Raw genomic sequence first — 18,508 nt, 5'->3', positions numbered from 1 at the left:
CTTTCTTTCTTTCTTTCTTTCTTTCTTTCTTTCTTTCTTTCTTTCTTCACTTTACATCCCGATCATAGGCCCTTCCTCTTCTCCTCCTGTTTCCATCCATCCTCCCACTTCCCTCTATCTCTCCCCCACACTCCTCAGATAAAGGGAGCCTCCCCTCTCTATCAACTCAGAAAAACATATCCAATCACATCATGACTTAGAACATCTTCATACCCTATACCTAGTGAGGCAGCCCTGCTAGAGAGAAATGATTGAAAAGTAGACCACAGAGTCCATGTCAGAGACAGCCCCCTCTCCCCTTTCTAGGGGACCCATATGTTGCCCAAGCTATCTATTGTCTGCATATGTGTACTGGGCCCAGGTTGAGTCCATGCATGGTCCTTGGCTGATGCTCCATAAATCCCCCTGGGCCCAGGTTAGTTGGATCTGTTGGTCTTCTTGTGGAGTGACTTATAGTTTCCCCTCTATTCTTCCCCCATTCTTCTACAAGACTCCCTGTGCTCCACCCAATGTTTGGCTTTGATTATCAGCATCTATTTCGATCTGCTATTGGGTGACGCCTCTCAGAGGACAGCTATGCTAGTCTCCTATCTGTAAGCATAACAGGGTATCATTAATAGTGCCAGGTTGGCCTTCTCCAATGGAGTGGGTGTCAGGTTGGGCCAGGCACTGGTTGGACATTCCCTTAATCTTTGCTCTATCTTTATCCCTGCATATATTGTATGCAAGGTAAATTTGGGGTTGAAGTTTTTGTGGGTGGGTTAGTGTTCCTCTTCCTCCACTAGGAGTTCAGTATAGTTAGAGGGTAGCCTCTTCAGTCTCTATGACCCCTGCTATTAAGAATCTCAGCTAGAGTAACCTTCATATGCTCCAGGAGCCTAACCTGATAAGTCTCCAGCTTGTCTCAGAGATACCCCTACCCACAGTTTCTCTTCTCTTTGCAAGCTCTGTTTTCCTGTTCCCTTTCCCCAGTCTAATCTATACCTTCACTTCTCTCTGTGCTCATTCTTCAACCCTGTTCACTCTCTCTAACAATTTCTACTACATATTCTATTTCCAGCTTTGAGTGGCAATTAAGTATCCCTCCCTTGAATCCTCCTTGTTAGTTATCTTTTTTGGCTCTATGCATTGTAGTATGTTTATCCTGTACTATACGGCTAATATCAGCTTATAAGTGAGCACATGCCATGTGTGTCTTTCTGGGTCTGGGTTACCTCACTCAGGATGATCTTTTCTAGTTCCATTAATTTTCCTGCAAATTTCATGATTTCCTTGTTTTTAATAGATGTGTGGTATTCCATTATGTAAATGTAGCAATTTCTTTCTCTGTTCTTCAGTTGAGGGACATCTGGGTAGTTTCCAGTTTCTGGCTATTACAAATAAAGCTGCAATGAACATAGTGCCAGTTGAGCAAATGTCCTTGTGATATGATGGAGCATCTTTTGCATATATGCCCAGGAGTGGTATATGAGGGTCCTGAGGTAGTGCTAGTCCCAGTTTTCTGAGAAAGTGCCAGATTGATTTCCGAAGTTGTTGTACAAATTTGCACTCCCACCAGCAATTGCTTGACTCAAAGTTCCCTTAAAATTCCCCTTTGTTCTTTTGTTGGCCCTATCCATTCACATCAGAGAAAATAGAAAAATCTCTTCAGAATTAAAATCTGGCTCAGTTATAATCCTCCAGTGTTTACTGTTGCTCTCTGCATTCGATTTAAAATACCACACTTTCTTGTTCAGAAAGACAGGATTCAGCAGTCTCAGTGTTCTCTTGGCTGATCTCTTTCTTTCTCAGTGTTGTACTTTCTGCACTGCCTCATTTGCATCTCATGAATATTACATGTGTCTATGTGGTCAACAGGAGATGTTGCATGATATTACCTGTCATTGCAGAGTATAAAATTTATATGTAAATAACTGTTTAAGTTATTTGCTTCCATTTTTCTTTCACAAAGCTCACTCTTCATACTCGTCTTTGTGGGCACCATATTTTCATATTTCTGAATTTTCCCATTCCTGTTTTTTTATGTGGAAAACTCTTCTCTCATTTTTAAACATCAAAATATTCCCTAACCATAAACCAATAGTTATAGCGCCAAGTACTTCTACCATTTAAAGTCTTGTGAGTAAGATTTACATGTTGTAAAACAAAATATATGAAAGTAATATATTATTCTTAATTTAAAATAATTTTTATTCTTATTTATAGTCATATGTGTACTGCCTAACGTCTTTGTAGATAATAAATTTAGTACTTTATTATTAATCATTGAACATTTCTTTTGATAAATACATTACTCTTTCCTACAGACAAAAGACAGGCAAACAAAGGTATCAATGGTCCATAGGTCTACCCTTTTCTATGTGATACATTTCAGTTCTGTCTCCATGAATCCAGTGTTGTTTATTCTTTCCCTTCCATTTCACATACCACAACCATGTACTGTGCCCCATTACAATAGAATCCTCATTTCCCAAATAGGTCTTGCAGTTGCACTTTCTAATTTTTATTTTTCCTTCTTAATATTTTAAACATTTTGACTCATTATATTCTGTTCTTTAAACCTATGACATACTTCATTTAAGTCTCAGTGCCCCATTTTTAATTTGATTGCTTGATTTGTTGCTGTTTAACTTCTTGAGCTGTTTATATATTCTGGATATTAGCCCTCTGTCAGATACAGGGTTGGTGAAGATCTTTTCCCAATCTGTAGGTAGTTGTTTTGTTCTGATGAGTGTCCTTTGCTTTACTAAAATCTGTACACCTAAAGAAGCTAAGCAAAAAGGAGGAGCCTGGGTAAGATGATCAATACTCATTCAGAAAGGCAAACAGGATAGACATGAGAAGAGGATGAAAACAAGGAACAAGACAGGAGCCTACCACAGAGGGCCTCTGAAAGACTCCACCCAGCAGGGTATCAAAGCAGATGCTGAGACTCATAGCCAAACTTTGGGTAGAGTGTAGGAAATCTGATGAAAGAAGGGAGAGATAAAAAGACCTGGAAGGTACTGGAGCTCCACAAGGAGAGCAACAGAACCAAAAAATCTGGGCCCAGAGATTTTTTCTGAGACTGATATTCCAACCCAGGACCATACATGGAGATAACCTAGAACCCCTGCACAGATGTAGCCCATGGCAGCTCAGTGTTCAAGTGGGTACCCTAGTAAGGGGAACCGGGGCTGTCTCTGACATGAACTCAGTGGCTGGCTCTTTGATCACCACTCCCAGATGGGGGAGCAGGCCTTGCCAGGCCACAGAGGACAACATTGCAGCCACTCCTGATGAGACCTGATAGGCTAGGGTCAGATGGAAGGGACAGAGGACCTCCCTTATCAGTGGTCTGCAGAAGGGGTATGGGAGGAGAAGAGGGAGGGAGGGCAGGATTGGGAGGGATGAGGGAGGGGATACAGCTGGGATACAAAGTGAATAAATTGTAATAAATTAAAAAACAATATTTAAAAGATTTATCTCAAAGGCCACCCTTCACCCCCACCCCATGAGCCCATCAGAAAACTTGAATGAATATTACTCATTGCCTCTGCCGTGTCCTGGCTTTGCTCTATCCACACTGTGGCTCGTGTTCTGACTTAGCCTCACAGACGGACTGAGGGAACATGTCGTGTGTGTTGTGTGTGTTTACCTGACTGCCAGAAATTGGGATCATGGAACTGTTTTAACCCTGAGAAAGATTTACAAATTGAAAATGGCATTATAAATATGCAAATAGTATGGAAATGCTCTTACTGATTAGGATAATTCTAAGCAACCTAATTTTGCTCCTGACCTACCCATCTGTGAGACCCGTCAATCAGAGGACTGGTTATCATATTTAGGTTCAGAGTTATTAGACAAGAATAATGCAAGGAAAATAAAAGGAAGCTCAAGTAATGCCAAAGGCTGATGTCAGGTGATCCCTTGGAATATAAGAAATGCTTTCTCTGTTGAAAATTGCAGCAGTCACCTGCAGATTATAAATAAATACTTACCTACTTTATATCTGAGTACCGGGGCTCTGCTGTGAGATAAAACTCATCTAAGTAATTTGAATTGAAATGTTGAAATGTATTAGGAACCTAAAAAGTGTCATTTTGGCTTTAGTGTATAATTAAGATAACTTTGGTAAATTATTAAAATATCAAGAACCATAAGGCGTCTTGGTAATTACAGCTTACCAAGAGAGTTCCTATCTGGAGCTCACATGGCTCTTCTACTGAGGAGAAACCATGGAAATAAACCTGTGATTTCAGTTTCAGATAGCCCGTGGAAATAGTCTGCCTGCTCTCTTGCCCCTCTTCTCTTTAGAAAAATGTGAGTCTCTCAGTTTTTAAATGTGCTTTGTGCATCAGTTCCTTGGAATTTTCTTATGAGTATTAATGACAAGAACATTAATGGAGAACACAGTGTGCCAGTCCTAAAAACGGGAATTGCTTGCATGTGCTGGAGCCCCATCTCTCATCTGTTTGTTCTGTCTCTTTAAGGAGTTGCAGCAGTATCTTGCCAACCTGGCTGAGCAGTGCAGTGCTGACAATAATGGTGTGGAGCTCCCTGTTGTCATAATTCTGGACAATCTTCACCATGTGGGCTCTCTGAGTGACATCTTCAATGGTTTTCTCAATTGCAAATACAACAAATGGTAAGCGCTTAAAAAATTGGAATAATCAGCTATCGAAACCGTGATGCCATTTACCTCTTTGTACCTTTTTATGTTTCAAGACTTATAGTGGATACCATTAGTGTGATAACTTCTCCTGGCATCCTATATGTCCTGTGTATGTGCACGCTTTAGAATGTCTATCCACAACTATGTCCCCGGAAAAGAAATCTTAGCTTTGTTTGTTTTGTTTTGTTGCTTGTTTTTGTTTTGAGGGTTTCATTATGTTAACCAAGTTATCCCCAACTCCACGGTGATTTCTCTGCCTCTTCCTCCCCACACCACTGCTCTTGGTCTTCAGGAACTTTTATGAAAGCATTAAATGTTATTGGATGATATTATTTTCCACAGAAGTCTAGAATGCCAGTGGGGATGATGGGATGGTGGGACACTTTGAATAGGGCATGTAATAACAAGAAGGAGATTTTAAATCTCTCTCTACTTTTATTCAGTCCCTACCAAAGCAACAGTTCTGCTCTTCCCTAGAGGTGAAGTTAATTCACCCAGATATAGTGCCCTCCTATAATATAATACTTTATTATCTAAAGTGATGGGACAGGTTAAAGCAAGGCAGAAGACAATGAAACTCATGTGTTTCTTAGAGTGTGGTCTCTAGAGAAAAACATATAGAATACAACAGTATAAATGGCATTAACCATAATAGTATTGGTGATCAGTCTTTGCTAGTGACAAACTTCTATAAATTGACCAGCGTAAAGTAAAGTTTAAAGGAGAAATCAAATCATCATGTTATTAAGAACCTTCAAGGAGGCTAGAGAGATGCTATGAGTACTTGTTTGTCTTACAGAAGACCTGGATTTTGTTCCCAGTGCCTAAAAAATTCTCACAATGGTCCATAACTCCAGTTCCAGAAGATCTGGCACCCTCTTCTGACCTCCCTGGGCCTCAGGCACACATGTTCTGCACAGACACCCATGAGAACAAACATTCATGCACATAAAATAAAGCACAGGAGCTGTAAGATAGCATAAGCATGAAGTGGTTTTGTACGCCTCTAGTCCCAGATTGTTAAAAGCTGAAGCAGTCATATTTCTGAGTTCGACACCAGCCAGGGATACATAGTGAAACATTACCTCAAAGAAAAGTTAGACTAGACAAGTCCATTGTGATTATTCTGTCCAGTCTCGTGTTTTTTTTTTTTTGTTTGTTTGTTTTTTTTTTTTTTTTTGATTAAGATTCACAAAGGAAAAGGAAAAAAAAGAAGCCTTGCCTCTTTGTTAGATCTCAGTGTTAGATCAGGTGTTAGATCTCAACCCCCAAAAGAAATTGCATTCCCATTATTTTTATCACTTTCTAATTTAACATTATCAAATTTCTCTTAAAGCCTACTGTTAAAGTTGAACAGTGTTTATTTTTCTTGATTGTTTTTTTGAGATACTTTTAATCACTTTTCCCTCTAGCACATCTAAATGCCCCATTCTCCATTTTTCCTAGTCCTTATATTATTGGAACAATGAATCAGGGAGTCTCTTCATCACCAAATTTAGAACTACACCACAATTTCAGGTAAGAACTTGAAGGAATGTGTGTGTGCACGTGTATGTCTGTGCTTGTGTGTGTGTGTGTGTGTGTGTGTGTGTCTGTGCTCTTGTGTGCATGTGACATTGTTTCTTTCTAATCAGATAGGTGGCTTGATGGCTGTTTTTCCATTTGGTTGCTGACAGTTCTGCCCACAGTGACCTGTTTTGTGAAGATAATTCTCACTTCTCCTGGCTCCCTTTTTTAAGCAGACATTCTGTGATCTTTAAGCTGTAATCAAAGTGTCTTCTTTTTTTGCTCACTACTTCCCTGGCTAAAATAGAGCATGCTGCTTCTAAGTGAAGACTGTGAAGAGAGCTCCTATTTCAGGATCTACGGTTCTCCTTCAAAATCTCTCTCAGCCTGTTTGCGCCCACTCACCCTCAGGAACAGAGCTTCTTGGAGATTCACTGTATTATAACTCAAATGATAATAGATTTTCTAAATGCTCACAACATCAAATTGTGGTCACTGGCTAATATAAGAACATGAGTGCTTTAGACTGCAATGAAAATAAATTTTAAGTTTTAGAAAAAAATCTTTTTTTTTTTTTTTGTAGGTGGGTATTATGTGCAAACCACACAGAACCAGTGAAAGGCTTTTTAGGCAGGTTTCTTCGAAGAAAACTGATAGAGATGGAAATTGAAAGGAATGTACGCAATAATGACCTAGTCAAAATTATAGATTGGATTCCCAAGACGTGGCATCATCTCAATAGCTTTTTGGAAACGCATAGTTCTTCTGATGTCACTATCGGTGAGTTCCAAAAATTAAAATATTCCATTTTCCAGACACTGAGCATAGTGGGTAAAGGTGACCAGATTGAATGGAGAAATAACAAGAAAGGTAGTATTCTCAGAGCTTTCGAAGATTAAGGAATCCTTCTCTAAAGCAGTCTTTTTCTGAGTGTTATATCTATAATTATCTCATTGTATGTGACAATTATGGACAGTAAAATTAAGCTTGAAATAGGAAAGCATCTAAAAATCACCTTACCAGTCAAAAGAAAAAGTACCCAGAGTAATTTTTTTCTGAGAAATATAACTCACATTTTTCTGTCTATTAGTCCATTCGAATGTAAGTATGAAAAAGGATTTTAGTTAGAAATAATGGACTTCTTATGAATAATTTTTGTGTTTCACATTTTTCTTCAAAAGATAAAATCTTTTCTTCAAAAGATAAAAAGTGCCTCTCTTTTGTGGGCACTACAGTGTTTGTTTTGCTGTTTCTTCTTAAGTTGCATGAGCCTTTCCCATTGCCATCAAATCATCAAAAAGAGCCTTGGCTGCAGGCAAGCATTCTACTATCAGCTCAGGGTGTCTACACTGATTCCAAATTCTGGGAGCAATGGCATTTCATAATCAGCAGTTCATTTCTGTGTAACTGAACTTCACATGGTTTGAAAAACAGGACCGGATTATGTCACTATTTTTCCTCATTCTGTGTTGTGTCTTCAATTAAGATTTCATTGTTAAAAAAAAAAGAGAGAGAGAGAGAGAGAGACCCCTGGAGACTCAGTCTTCTAGGAACATGTTTTCAGGATGATCAAGATAGGAATTTTCTAGGAACATGTGTGTTATATTTCTGCACAAGGTTTCTAAACGTGTGTTTATAGTGGTAAATATAATGCTTCTGAAACATTTTATCATTTGTATCTTGTTAGGTCCTCGGCTTTTCCTTTCTTGCCCCATGGATGTGGAAGGTTCTAGGGTGTGGTTCATGGATCTCTGGAATTATTCCTTGGTACCTTACGTTCTGGAGGCGGTGAGGGAAGGCCTTCAGGTAGAGTACTTTATTTGTATCGTATAGAAAATAAAGTAAAAAAAAAAAAAAAAGAAGAAGGAAGGAAGGAAGGAAGGAAGGAAGGAAGGAAGGAAGGAAGGAAGAAGCAAAACCCATACTATTTTAAAAACAAAACCATTTATTTATTTGGCTATTTATGCAGAAAACTAAAGTAAATAAGGGACAATAAATGTGTATGTCTGTTGGAACAAGGCTGTTATGTATGCCTATGCAAACAGGGGTTCTCCTAGTACTATGCATCGAAGGCCAAGATTGTGGCAAAGGGGGTTTAAAATGTTCTTAGTAAACAGATACTTAATTACTCAGTTATAATTTTAGAGTACAGACTATGATAAAGACATGGCTTTCATTCTTCATAACATTTTGCATTTTACGAATTTTCAAAAACCATTGTGCTGCCTGCAATGTAAGCTGGTCTTTCAAATTTCATTTATTCAAAAACTTATATTATTATTTATGAAAACTCAGTAGATAATTTGTATTTTTACATAACATTTAGTGACTTATTTGCTCTCCAGATACAGTTTCCATATTAATAAACTTTTATCCACATCTTCTTATGTAGATTCTTATTTTATATTTGCTTGAAAACAAATAAAAAGCAACAGAAACTTTAGAAGCCTCAAAACAGTGGCATACAAACTGCTTAACTCCTTTAGATTTAATTTTTTTTAGAAATAGATATTTTTATATTAAAGTAAATAATATTTATAAAACTCTTCCCTGAACATTGTAATTGTGCAAAGCATGCGTTTGGGTGAGAGTCGTAATCATTTAAGTAATTACAATCATTCAAGCAAGAGTAATATATCTTGAGCTTCTTGCTCTAAGCTCTTGATATTTGGTCCTGGGTTAGTGTTACCTTATAAGAATAGAGGCTCAAGTTGGGAGCCAGCACACGGAATAAAGGAGTAGAGTACCTTCTTAATAAGTGGACAGTTCTGGTTGAAGTTGAAATCTTTGCCGTCTGAAAGAATTTAGATAACAGGAATCCTGGAGAGATCCAGCTGTGACCTCTGAATCAGAAAAGGTCATATGCTGTGCCCTTGAATCTACTAGGGTCAAAGACTGTAACTTGAAGGAGGAAGTGAGGAAATGAATCTGGGTCTCTCCATTTGAAGGGATGGAAAAGGAAAGTCATTTTTGGATGAAGGATGGTGTTTACTGGGGAACCATATGGGGATGTTCTCTGCCACATGTTCTGGTTAGAGAAGATGCAGCTGACACACTCAATTTTCTGAATTTCTTTTTTCTTCTGGTGATTCCATCATTCTTGAAATGTCAACAATCAAATCAGCTCTTTCCGGGTGTTTAGATTTCTCCTCTTATGATATTCACCTTTTTACCTCCTATACTCTTGTTGTACTCTGATATATTTTTTTAATGAGTGGCATCATTTGTTGATATACCTTAATGTAAAAAATACATAACTCTCTTGTTTTAGATTTACTTATTATTTTTGCTTTATGTGTATTAGCATTTTGCCTGAATGTATGTATTCTCACCGCATGCCTGTCTTGTGCCCTTAGAGGACAGAAGAAGGTGTGAGCTACCCTGGACCTGGAGTTAGGATAGGCTGAAAGCTGCCTTGCCAGGGATGAGTAGCCAGAGCTCTTAACTGCTGAGCCATCCCTCACACACCTAAATACAAACTTTCTAAGAACTGTACTTGTTTTTTTCTTTTAATTAGTTGTACACATATCTGTATTTTGTACCCTATATTAAGCAATTTTTAGCTGAGACAAAACTTTCTGCTCCAAAATGAGAGCTCTATAAAGGAGAGAGAGAGAGCACGATGAACGAACAAACCATCTTCAGATTGCTGCCTCTGACCCTATCTACAAAAGAAATATTGGGATCTAGATAATTTTTGTATTACCACAGATTCAAACTTTAATATTATTTCTGGAGAAACCTAAAAGAATTTCACAGGCTTGTGCTCACAATGCCTTTTTCTTTTTTCTTTTGTCTCACTGAGCCACTAAAAATCCCTGTCATCAGCAGACAAACCATACAGTGTCCTCTGAGGTCATGTCACTCAAGTACTTGGTAACCAGATGGTCTTTGGTGGCACAGGTCACAGTGGAAAAGAAAGTACACTGTTGCCTCCTCAAAAGGGTCGCATTTCTCTTCGTGTTCTCTCGGCTCCTTTACAAAAATCTCACCAGTCTCTGCCTCCTTGCCTTCTTCTCTTCAGTTTGATTTCATCTTTGTTCGTAACTTAGAAACTCCTGGATCCATCTTCACCTCTGCATTCTGCTTATGCTACTTTACCGGATCTCTTTCATATCTTTCTTATTGTGTTCCTTGTCTTCCAGTCTTAACAGAATTCATACTTGAGTTTCCATTTTCCCCCCTTTTCTTGGTGTTCTTACTTACAAACATATAAAGTCTTCCAACAAGAAGCAGTGGAATTATGAAGGGGCAGAGCTATTAGAGGAAAATGGTTATCACAGTATGGTGAGCAAATGGAAAAACAAAAAAAAAAAAACTAAAAAAAAAAAAACAAAAAAAACAAAAACAAAAAACTCTTTCATTCATCATCCTTCCAAAGTATATTTCGGTAGCTCCTTTATTGTAAGAACAGATTTTGTTTTTCATAGCCCTCCAAAATTTAACTTTCATTTATCAATGTTAAGGTTTTTCTTTGTTTGTTTCCCCTGTATTTGTAAAGTTATTAGCAAAAAAAAAAAAGTGTGCAATAATGTCTGTATTTCTTTATAATATACCTTATTCAGGCTTTTTCCTCTATTAGGTAGAATTTTGAAGCAGTGAGTGAGCTGTGTAGATGTACGTATGTTTAAAATCTGGAAAACTCTCCTGGAATGTACACAGGAACTGAATGTGAAAAGAGTCACTTCATTAGTCACCTTCTTTTCACCTAATAGAGACGATGTTTGTGTTCGGTGAACTTTTAGATGTACGGGAAGCGTGCGCCCTGGGAAGACCCCTCCAAGTGGGTCCTTGACACATACCCTTGGAGTTGTGCATCCCTGCCCCAGGAGGGCCCGGCCTTGCTACAGCTGCGACCAGAGGATGTGGGCTACGAGGGCTGCGCATCTGCGAAGGAAGCCACGACATCAAAGCACATTCCCCAGACTGACACAGAAGGGGACCCCCTGGTGAGGATGTCTCATCACTCCTCTGCTATATTAATGCCAGTAGTAATCATTAGCACTTAGCTTTCAGAATCAAAACTAGTTACTCTAGGTAAAACATGGAACCAGCCTGATAAGGATAAGCATTTAAACTGTTACTTTTAGCACAGTTTGCCTGGTTGAAATTCAGAAAACAAAACAAAACTAAAACTAAAACCAAAAAGAAATTTGTTTATCTAAAAAAGGGGGAAAAAGTAAGAAACCCTAACAGTGAGTCAAATCTGTGATTTATCTTTGGTTATATGTTAAATTGTGTTGATATTTAACTAGTCAGTATTTAAAATATCATGACAATCCAGTAGCTATTTAAGAGAAAACTAAAGTGTGTCCATAAATAAAAATATAATCAATTGTACACAGACAAAAAAAATCTATTTACTTTATATCAACCAGCCTAATTAAATACAGTTAATGTTCTAGTGCTTTAAGTAGGGAAGGATAAACTTTTTTTGTTTTGTTTTCAGGACTTATTTATTTTTACTTGTGGTGCAGTTTTACCTGAATTTATGTCTGTAGAAGGGTTTCAGGTCACCTAAATTAGGGTTACAGATAGTTGTGAGCTGCCCTATGGGTGCTGGGAATTGAACCCAGGTCTTCTGGAAGAGCAGCCAGTGCCCTTAACCACTGAGCCATCTCTGTGGCAATCAAAAGGACAGTACTCCTACCACTTTCTTCATTGCACTAGTGCATATAAGTTTAGTTTAGAAGCACTACAATAGTTTAAGTAAGTGTTTAGACCCCTAAGATTATAAACTATTAAGTATATATTATGATTAGGAATAAAGACCACTTTTTAGTGTATCTGCTTTGTATTCTTATAATATTTTGCTAGTGAGATCCTCAAGGAGAATTGATTACCTTGCTTGCTCAGTGCCAGAAGGTGTCATCTAAAACTAAACGTTGGTTCAGATATATTCTCTTGCAAACATATATATGCTGTCTGTGTCTTTGTTTCTATATATTTGTATAACCCCTAATGGAAAGAAAAAATGTATTGCAATCTAATCTAAATTAGAAATCCTAGTAGGGAAATTACTATCATAAGGAGCATGGTTTTGGAGCTTAACAAGGATGTATGTTCCAATACACTGAACATTATTTCAGAATTAACGTGCATGCTCATCATCAATTGTTAATGTTGGCGTGTGCATGCTGAGTGATAAGATGAAGTTGGATCTTGTCATTTATGAGCTTAAAAGGACATAGTCAGGTACTGGTGCAAGAAGGGTGCTTGTATGAAATGCATAAAATGCAGGAGCCTTGGTGAGCAAAATTGTGAGAACATTAGGAAAGTTCACAGCGATGGCATGGTTGAGCTAGGGACTGAAGCAAAGGTTGGCATTTTTCGTGTGGCAGAATGTAGAGCCTCTAAAAATCAAGGAAATACCACACAGAAGACTGCCAAGCAGCACAATGAAAATGAAGAGTTAGAGGCCAAATATTGGTTTGTCGGAAGAATTGAAACTACAGACTTACACCACATTGAGGCGTTTTATTTTTGTGGGTAGTTAAAACTTTATCACAGAGACAGTGGAAAGCCAGCGGGTAGTTTTGACTAGTGTTTATCTGTTTCGATTTGCAGCTACTTAAGGTCATTCTAATAACAGAATAGAGGTTGGAGCATGAAGCTGGGGTAACTGGCAGGCCTTCAGCTCCTGAGTGAGACACAGTAACAAACATAGTAAATAACAGGCATTATCTTGGCTGTGAGTACAGAGAGGATGGAGGGGCCGCCTACAGGGTGAATGATGCACAGAGGAGCCAGGTTGATCACATGATAGCTGAGTCATCTGTAGACCCACCGTCGTTTCATAATGTCCTTCAGTTTCAATATATAAAACAGCACTGTTAGACACAGAGGGAACATCATTGTGTGTGTTTAATACAGATCTCAGACTGGGAACTTACGGCCATTGAAGCTACTGTATTGAACCCTTTTGTGTTATTTGTTTTACTTCATGCATATGGGCATTTGGCCTGCATGTATGTGTGTGCACCAGATGTGTGTGTGGTGCCTTCTGGAATCAGAGGGTGTTCTAAATTCTTAGTTTAAGTCAGTAGGGCACTCAGGCACAGTTCTCTTTATAACTCACCTTCAGTGAAATGTTTGCGTTTCGGATATTATCACAAACTGCTTTCATCTTGCATCCTTGTGTAGGTGGAAGTGAAATGCTATTGAAAAAATGCCCTGAAAACTAGCAAAATGATTTCAAACTCCTCTATAACCATAGCCTCTCTGTCAAAATGACATTTCTGCTAGAATTAATGATTACCAGTTCATTATTTGTTTCACAAGCACTTGTTGAACACACATTTTCATACTGACACACAAATATCCACAGCCTGACTGAAGACCAAGGAACCTTGCTTTAGATATCCCTTATCTATTTCTCTGAGTTGAAAGACAAAGGACAACTTTGATCACTGCGGAAAATACCATAGTCAGTATTTGCCTCTAAGCAATAGAAAGTTTATATTACTGTAAGAAACCCTCAATAAGAAAACAAGTCCCCGACCCTCATGAAGACAGGTACCAATTACCCCATGCCTCCTGAAATTGTTGAGCCATCGATTGCCCAGGCTGCTTTTAAACATTCTTTTTCTTCCTGCTCCTGTCTCTAATAGTGGAACTGCAAATCTATTGAAACCCAAGCCTTTTCTTTTATAATACATTGGAGAGCTCTCTTTCTCCCCAGGTGCTCTCATGCACAAGTCCTCTCTGCTGGAACAAACGCTATGCTTCTCCTCTGAAGCTGAGAAGCTGGAGACAGCTGCCATTGTTCCAGGAGTTGGCTTTTGTTCTCAGTGATGTATCAATCATATTTCAGCCAGAGCCTCGGCGACAACAAACACTTGACAGTGATTCTTTCCTTCTCCCTCTTCAAATGCTCATGGTCCAATTCCTCCAGTTACCCCCTCTTGAGGTCAGCTCCTGGGCAACAGATGGTGTGCTGGGTGCAGCAGCTGGCTTCATTCCACTCCATCCCCCTGCTTCCCTTCTTCTCTCAAGGGACAGTGTTTGCAAGCCTGTGTGTGTGTGTGTGTGTGTGTGTGTGTGTATGTGTGTGTGTGTATGAACATTCACAACTTTCACTTACCATTCAATGTTGCCTGCTTTTCCCAGCCAAAATGCTGGGAAGCTTGGCTTGTCCTCCAGTAACCAACCCAGATGTCCAGCTGTGATAGAGTTTCCTTTCCAGTTTCCCTGCTGGAGCAGTATTCATTCACAGCCCCAAATAAAAGAGTTATCTTACGGCCCTATTTTGTTCTTCTGGTGTAGAGGCACAGTCCTGTTTGAGAGAAACAATTCAGGAGCCAGGTCGGTGAGCGAAAACCGTAACTGTTGTGTGCATTTCATTTGGACAGGGTGAGAGGAGACAGTTCTCTGAGATGGCTCAGGGCCCTGCTCATTCTGGGGCTGGCTGACTTAATGCATGATTGCTCACCAGGATGTCTCTTTTTCTTCCTTCAGATGAATATGCTAATGAAACTCCAAGAAGCAGCCAATTACTCGGGCACACAGAGCTGCGACAGTGATGGCATCAGCCACCGTGAAGACATTCTGGATTCATCCATTGAATCCACCCTCTAAAGGATGAAAGACTTAGACAAAGGACTATGTTTTTAAAAGGGTGTTTTAAAACACAGGTATTATCACTAAACCACTGCCAGTATGAAAGTCCCCTGTCCAGGGCGCTGACCCAGAGCCGTGGTTTCCAAGGAGGCAGCAGAGTTAAGGTGGAACCGCCAAGAGGCTAAAGTCAAAAAAGGGAGCTTAAGTTTATTGTATTCCTAGGCATTTTTGTAAGCACGGAGTTAGCAAGAGCTCCATTAAGCGACTGGAAAGGACCCTAAAGACAGGGCAGCTGAGCAGATTGCACATGGGGTAGCGAGACTGGACTTTGTTTTCTTCCTCTTTCAAAGTTTACAATGCAGGCCTACTTTTTTTTTCCCCTCCGTCTTTTTCTTTGTTGTGCCTTTTTTTTTGTTTTTGTTTTTCTTTTGTTTCCTCTGAGGGGCTGCCCTCCTCAGGCAGGGCTCACTTCTCTGATCCAGGAGACCTCCTTGTGCCACACGGTGCCGGTGACAGGGCTCCGGTAGTGTCTGTGTCATACGCTCACTCCATTGCAGAAGCAATCCACGAGGCCAGTCCTCCAAAAGCACAAAGGGAGTTGTGCCACCACCAGAAAAAAAAAAAGTACAAAATACGAATAAAAACAAAACTACTGTGGCAAACGGAAAGGGCCACCTTCCTTCCGACTGTCCCACTCTCCTGAAGTGCGCTACCCTCTTCTTAGTGTCTGAGTCATGGGTTTTATAAGGTTGTTTTTACCACAGTGGTCTTTTCAAACCACCTGCCCACTCCCCGGACCAGAGTTTTATACCAATTATTAGTCAACACTGACAAAAGGCTTTTTAGGGCTTTATTTGTTCGAGCCTTTTCAGTGAAAGAAGGAACATTTTTCTATGGTGCTGTCTCACTGCCTTAAACCAGATCCCTCCAACGATTTTAACAGTTGGTTTCAATCCTAAACCATTGGTAATTCCCACTGTCTCTTCATTTACAGCCAAGCAACACACCAGTTAACACAGCAGCCTCACTTCTAGATATAATTTTTTATTTTATTTTTCTTGAAGAAATGGATAGGAGAAAGATAAGTATTTTTTATCTTATGAATAAAGAGATTTCTTTGCCTATCCTGCAAATAATTTGAGAACCATAGAACCCCTCTTTGACCATCACCTAAAAGCAGAGACATGCGGCTTCATTCTACCTAGTTCTAAACGAAAGGTGGGAGATTTCTAATTCGGATCCAGTTGAACTACAAGAACTGGATTCAGCATGAGCACAATTATTTGGCTTTCTTCCCCTTGTCTTTATCTTTCAAAAAAAAAATTAGTTTTGACGCATGTTGTTTTGATTGCTATTGTTGTACATGAGACATTCAGCATTAAAGAACATTGATGCAGTCAGTCACTGTGGAAGAGGAAGCATTTATACTGTACAAGAAGGTTAGATTTGCACAGTCTACTGGGTAGGTATTGTAAATAATGACTTTTTTTTTCAAAACTTGCACAAAAATCAAAACAAACACAAACAAAATTGCATTTAACCTGTTGGTGTTAAGAGGTTGTTTCACTTACTGAGATTTCCTGTATGTTACAAACAAATACAGAATGCAAACCTTCCAAGCTGTTATTATCTGGTGTGTTTGTCCTGTACTTACAAGTTTGTTGTGACGATGCAGGAGCCATCAGTGCTAGAGTGAGCATGCTTCAGAACTGTACATGAGGCCAGTACATTTTTGGATGAGTAGCCGTCTGAAAGTACATCACTTGGGGCAGGCTAAAAAGACAGTGGGTGAAAGCTGATAGGTCACTGGTGAAGTCACACTGCCCACAGAGGACGGTTCAAAGGCTATGAAACCTAAGGTCAACGCCATGGCGCAGACATAGCTCTGTGCGCCTTTTAGGACATGTTATTGGTGCTACTCTCTGTGACCACCAACTCTATGGGTTGGTTTCTGTAGAACAAAATTAACAGCACGAAGTATCTGTGCAGATTGCAGAGTGTCAGTAAGTATTTAGGTCCTTACACGGTGCTATTGCCCGGAGAGTTATCAGACTGAATTTATGCACATAGAATTGCCACCCTGACTTTGGAGCCTCAACTGTGGATCAGATCTATTGTGCAACACCGATGGATATAGCTGGACGAGTGACTAGTCGCCCTTGTATGATACGTGACCTAAGAGTATTGCTAATCTTCCCCTGCCATTTCCAGAAACACGGTCCACACATGAGCATAAACAGAACTTCCTGCAATACATCGCAGTAGGTACGCCTAGTTTACAACTTAAACTAGTTTGTGAAACATTTGTCTGTATACATTTTATATTTTGTACATTTTTGATGTAACATATCATGTAAATAGGAAGAAGCAGTGAAATAAATCATCTGAAAAGTTTTGTAGTCTTTGTATAGCCCCAACAATGAGTACTTGGTGTCAATGGACCTAACTGGATGATGTATTTTCTATTGGTTTATTGTTCCTCTAGCTTGTAAACCAGCTTGCATATATTTTTTTGCAAATGTGCACCCTGTATCTGTCTAAATTATTACTTTGCCATTAAAGTGGAATTATTTATTGACAACAAGGTGTGGTGTCTATGTATGGGGAAATTTTGAATGATTACGTTCAGGGATATGTTCAGCTTTAAAATGTTTCTTCACTATTAATATGCCATCATTAGGGATCTGTGTCAATCTATATTTTATAAGCATCAGAGGAAGGGCTCCAAAGCTTTTAAGTAAATAAACTAACTAAATGCAGTATATATGTAGTGCCTAGAGTGAAAGTTATTTATTCAGTGAATATTTTTGAAAATTCTGAATGATATTCAAATATGCCTGATGACAAAATACATTTAATATAAAAATAAAATGTCAATATTCACTGAGTTAAATCAACTCATTATGTGTTTCTTTGTTTTTATTCCATTAAGTTCTCTTTTGACCTTTTAATCCTAATATGATTTTAAAGCAAAAGTAATTGTGTGTGTGTGTCTGTGTGTATTTGAGTGTTTGTGTGTGTGCGTGCATGTGTATATGTGTGTAAAAAGAGTGGGAGGGTGAAAGAGGGACAAAGACAAAGAGGTAGAGAGAGTTTATAGAATGCAAAGAAACTTCCTTTAAATTTTTAATTTCTTGGGGTTGGGGATTTAGCTCAGTGGTAGAACTTGCTTGCCTAGCAAGCACAAGGCCCTGGGTTCGGTCCTCAGCTCTGGAAAATAAAAATAAAAATAAAAGACAAAAATAACAAAATTTTAGTTTCTTTCCAAATAGTTTAGAGATTATTTATTTTTAATTCTAGTTGTAGCATGTATTTTTGGATACGTACTGGTTTTTCACTTTAAATGCTGAAAAGTGCTTGAATTGCTATTCCTGAATTAAATCAGTGTCTTTATTTCTACACTCAGTTGAGACATACAGAAAACTTGTACAGTTTATCTCATTCAGATTATTGATAAATTAATCCAGTGCTGGAGGTGGGGGTTGTTCAGTGCTAGAGCACTTACCTTGCATGAGGGAGGCACTGGATTTTTATATTCTTGTTACTGAAAGGGAAAAAGAACCTGAATATGACTCTCTTAAATGAGACATCAGGCTGCACAAGTGGGAACCCCAACAGCCCCATTCTTCTCCTGTGTCTGCTGAACCTCTGCAAGCCAAATTTTCTCACTAGGCTGAGGAAAGTACCCACCTCTCAGGGGACACTGCAAAAATCAAATTTTATTAAGTCAAACTGTGATGTGCAGTGCCTAGCTCTCTTATTGTCACCAAAATTAATATGAAATAG

General features: G+C 38.9%; 1 protein-coding gene across 2 annotated transcripts in view; it reads left to right on the top strand.

Moving 5' to 3' along the window:
• Nav3 (neuron navigator 3) overlaps positions 1-17,488 on the top strand; it is a 329,995-nt gene extending 312,507 nt beyond the window's left edge. For both annotated transcript variants that reach the window (XM_055626040.1, XM_055626039.1), the window contains 6 exons: positions 4,476-4,630; positions 6,104-6,175; positions 6,747-6,943; positions 7,851-7,969; positions 10,909-11,112; positions 14,621-17,488. In XM_055626040.1, the coding sequence (XP_055482015.1) occupies positions 4,476-4,630; positions 6,104-6,175; positions 6,747-6,943; positions 7,851-7,969; positions 10,909-11,112; positions 14,621-14,740 (867 nt within the window). In that variant the 3' untranslated portion in view covers positions 14,741-17,488. The remainder of the gene's footprint in view (positions 1-4,475; positions 4,631-6,103; positions 6,176-6,746; positions 6,944-7,850; positions 7,970-10,908; positions 11,113-14,620) is intronic.
• The last annotated feature ends 1,020 nt before the right edge of the window (positions 17,489-18,508 follow it).

Source organism: Psammomys obesus, unplaced genomic scaffold (assembly GCF_907164565.1).
Source record: "Psammomys obesus unplaced genomic scaffold, mPsaObe1.curated_primary_1811, whole genome shotgun sequence".
Lineage (NCBI taxonomy): Eukaryota > Metazoa > Chordata > Mammalia > Rodentia > Muridae > Psammomys > Psammomys obesus.
Note: the sequence above shows the minus strand (reverse complement) of the source record. Positions and strands in the feature narration are given on the sequence as shown.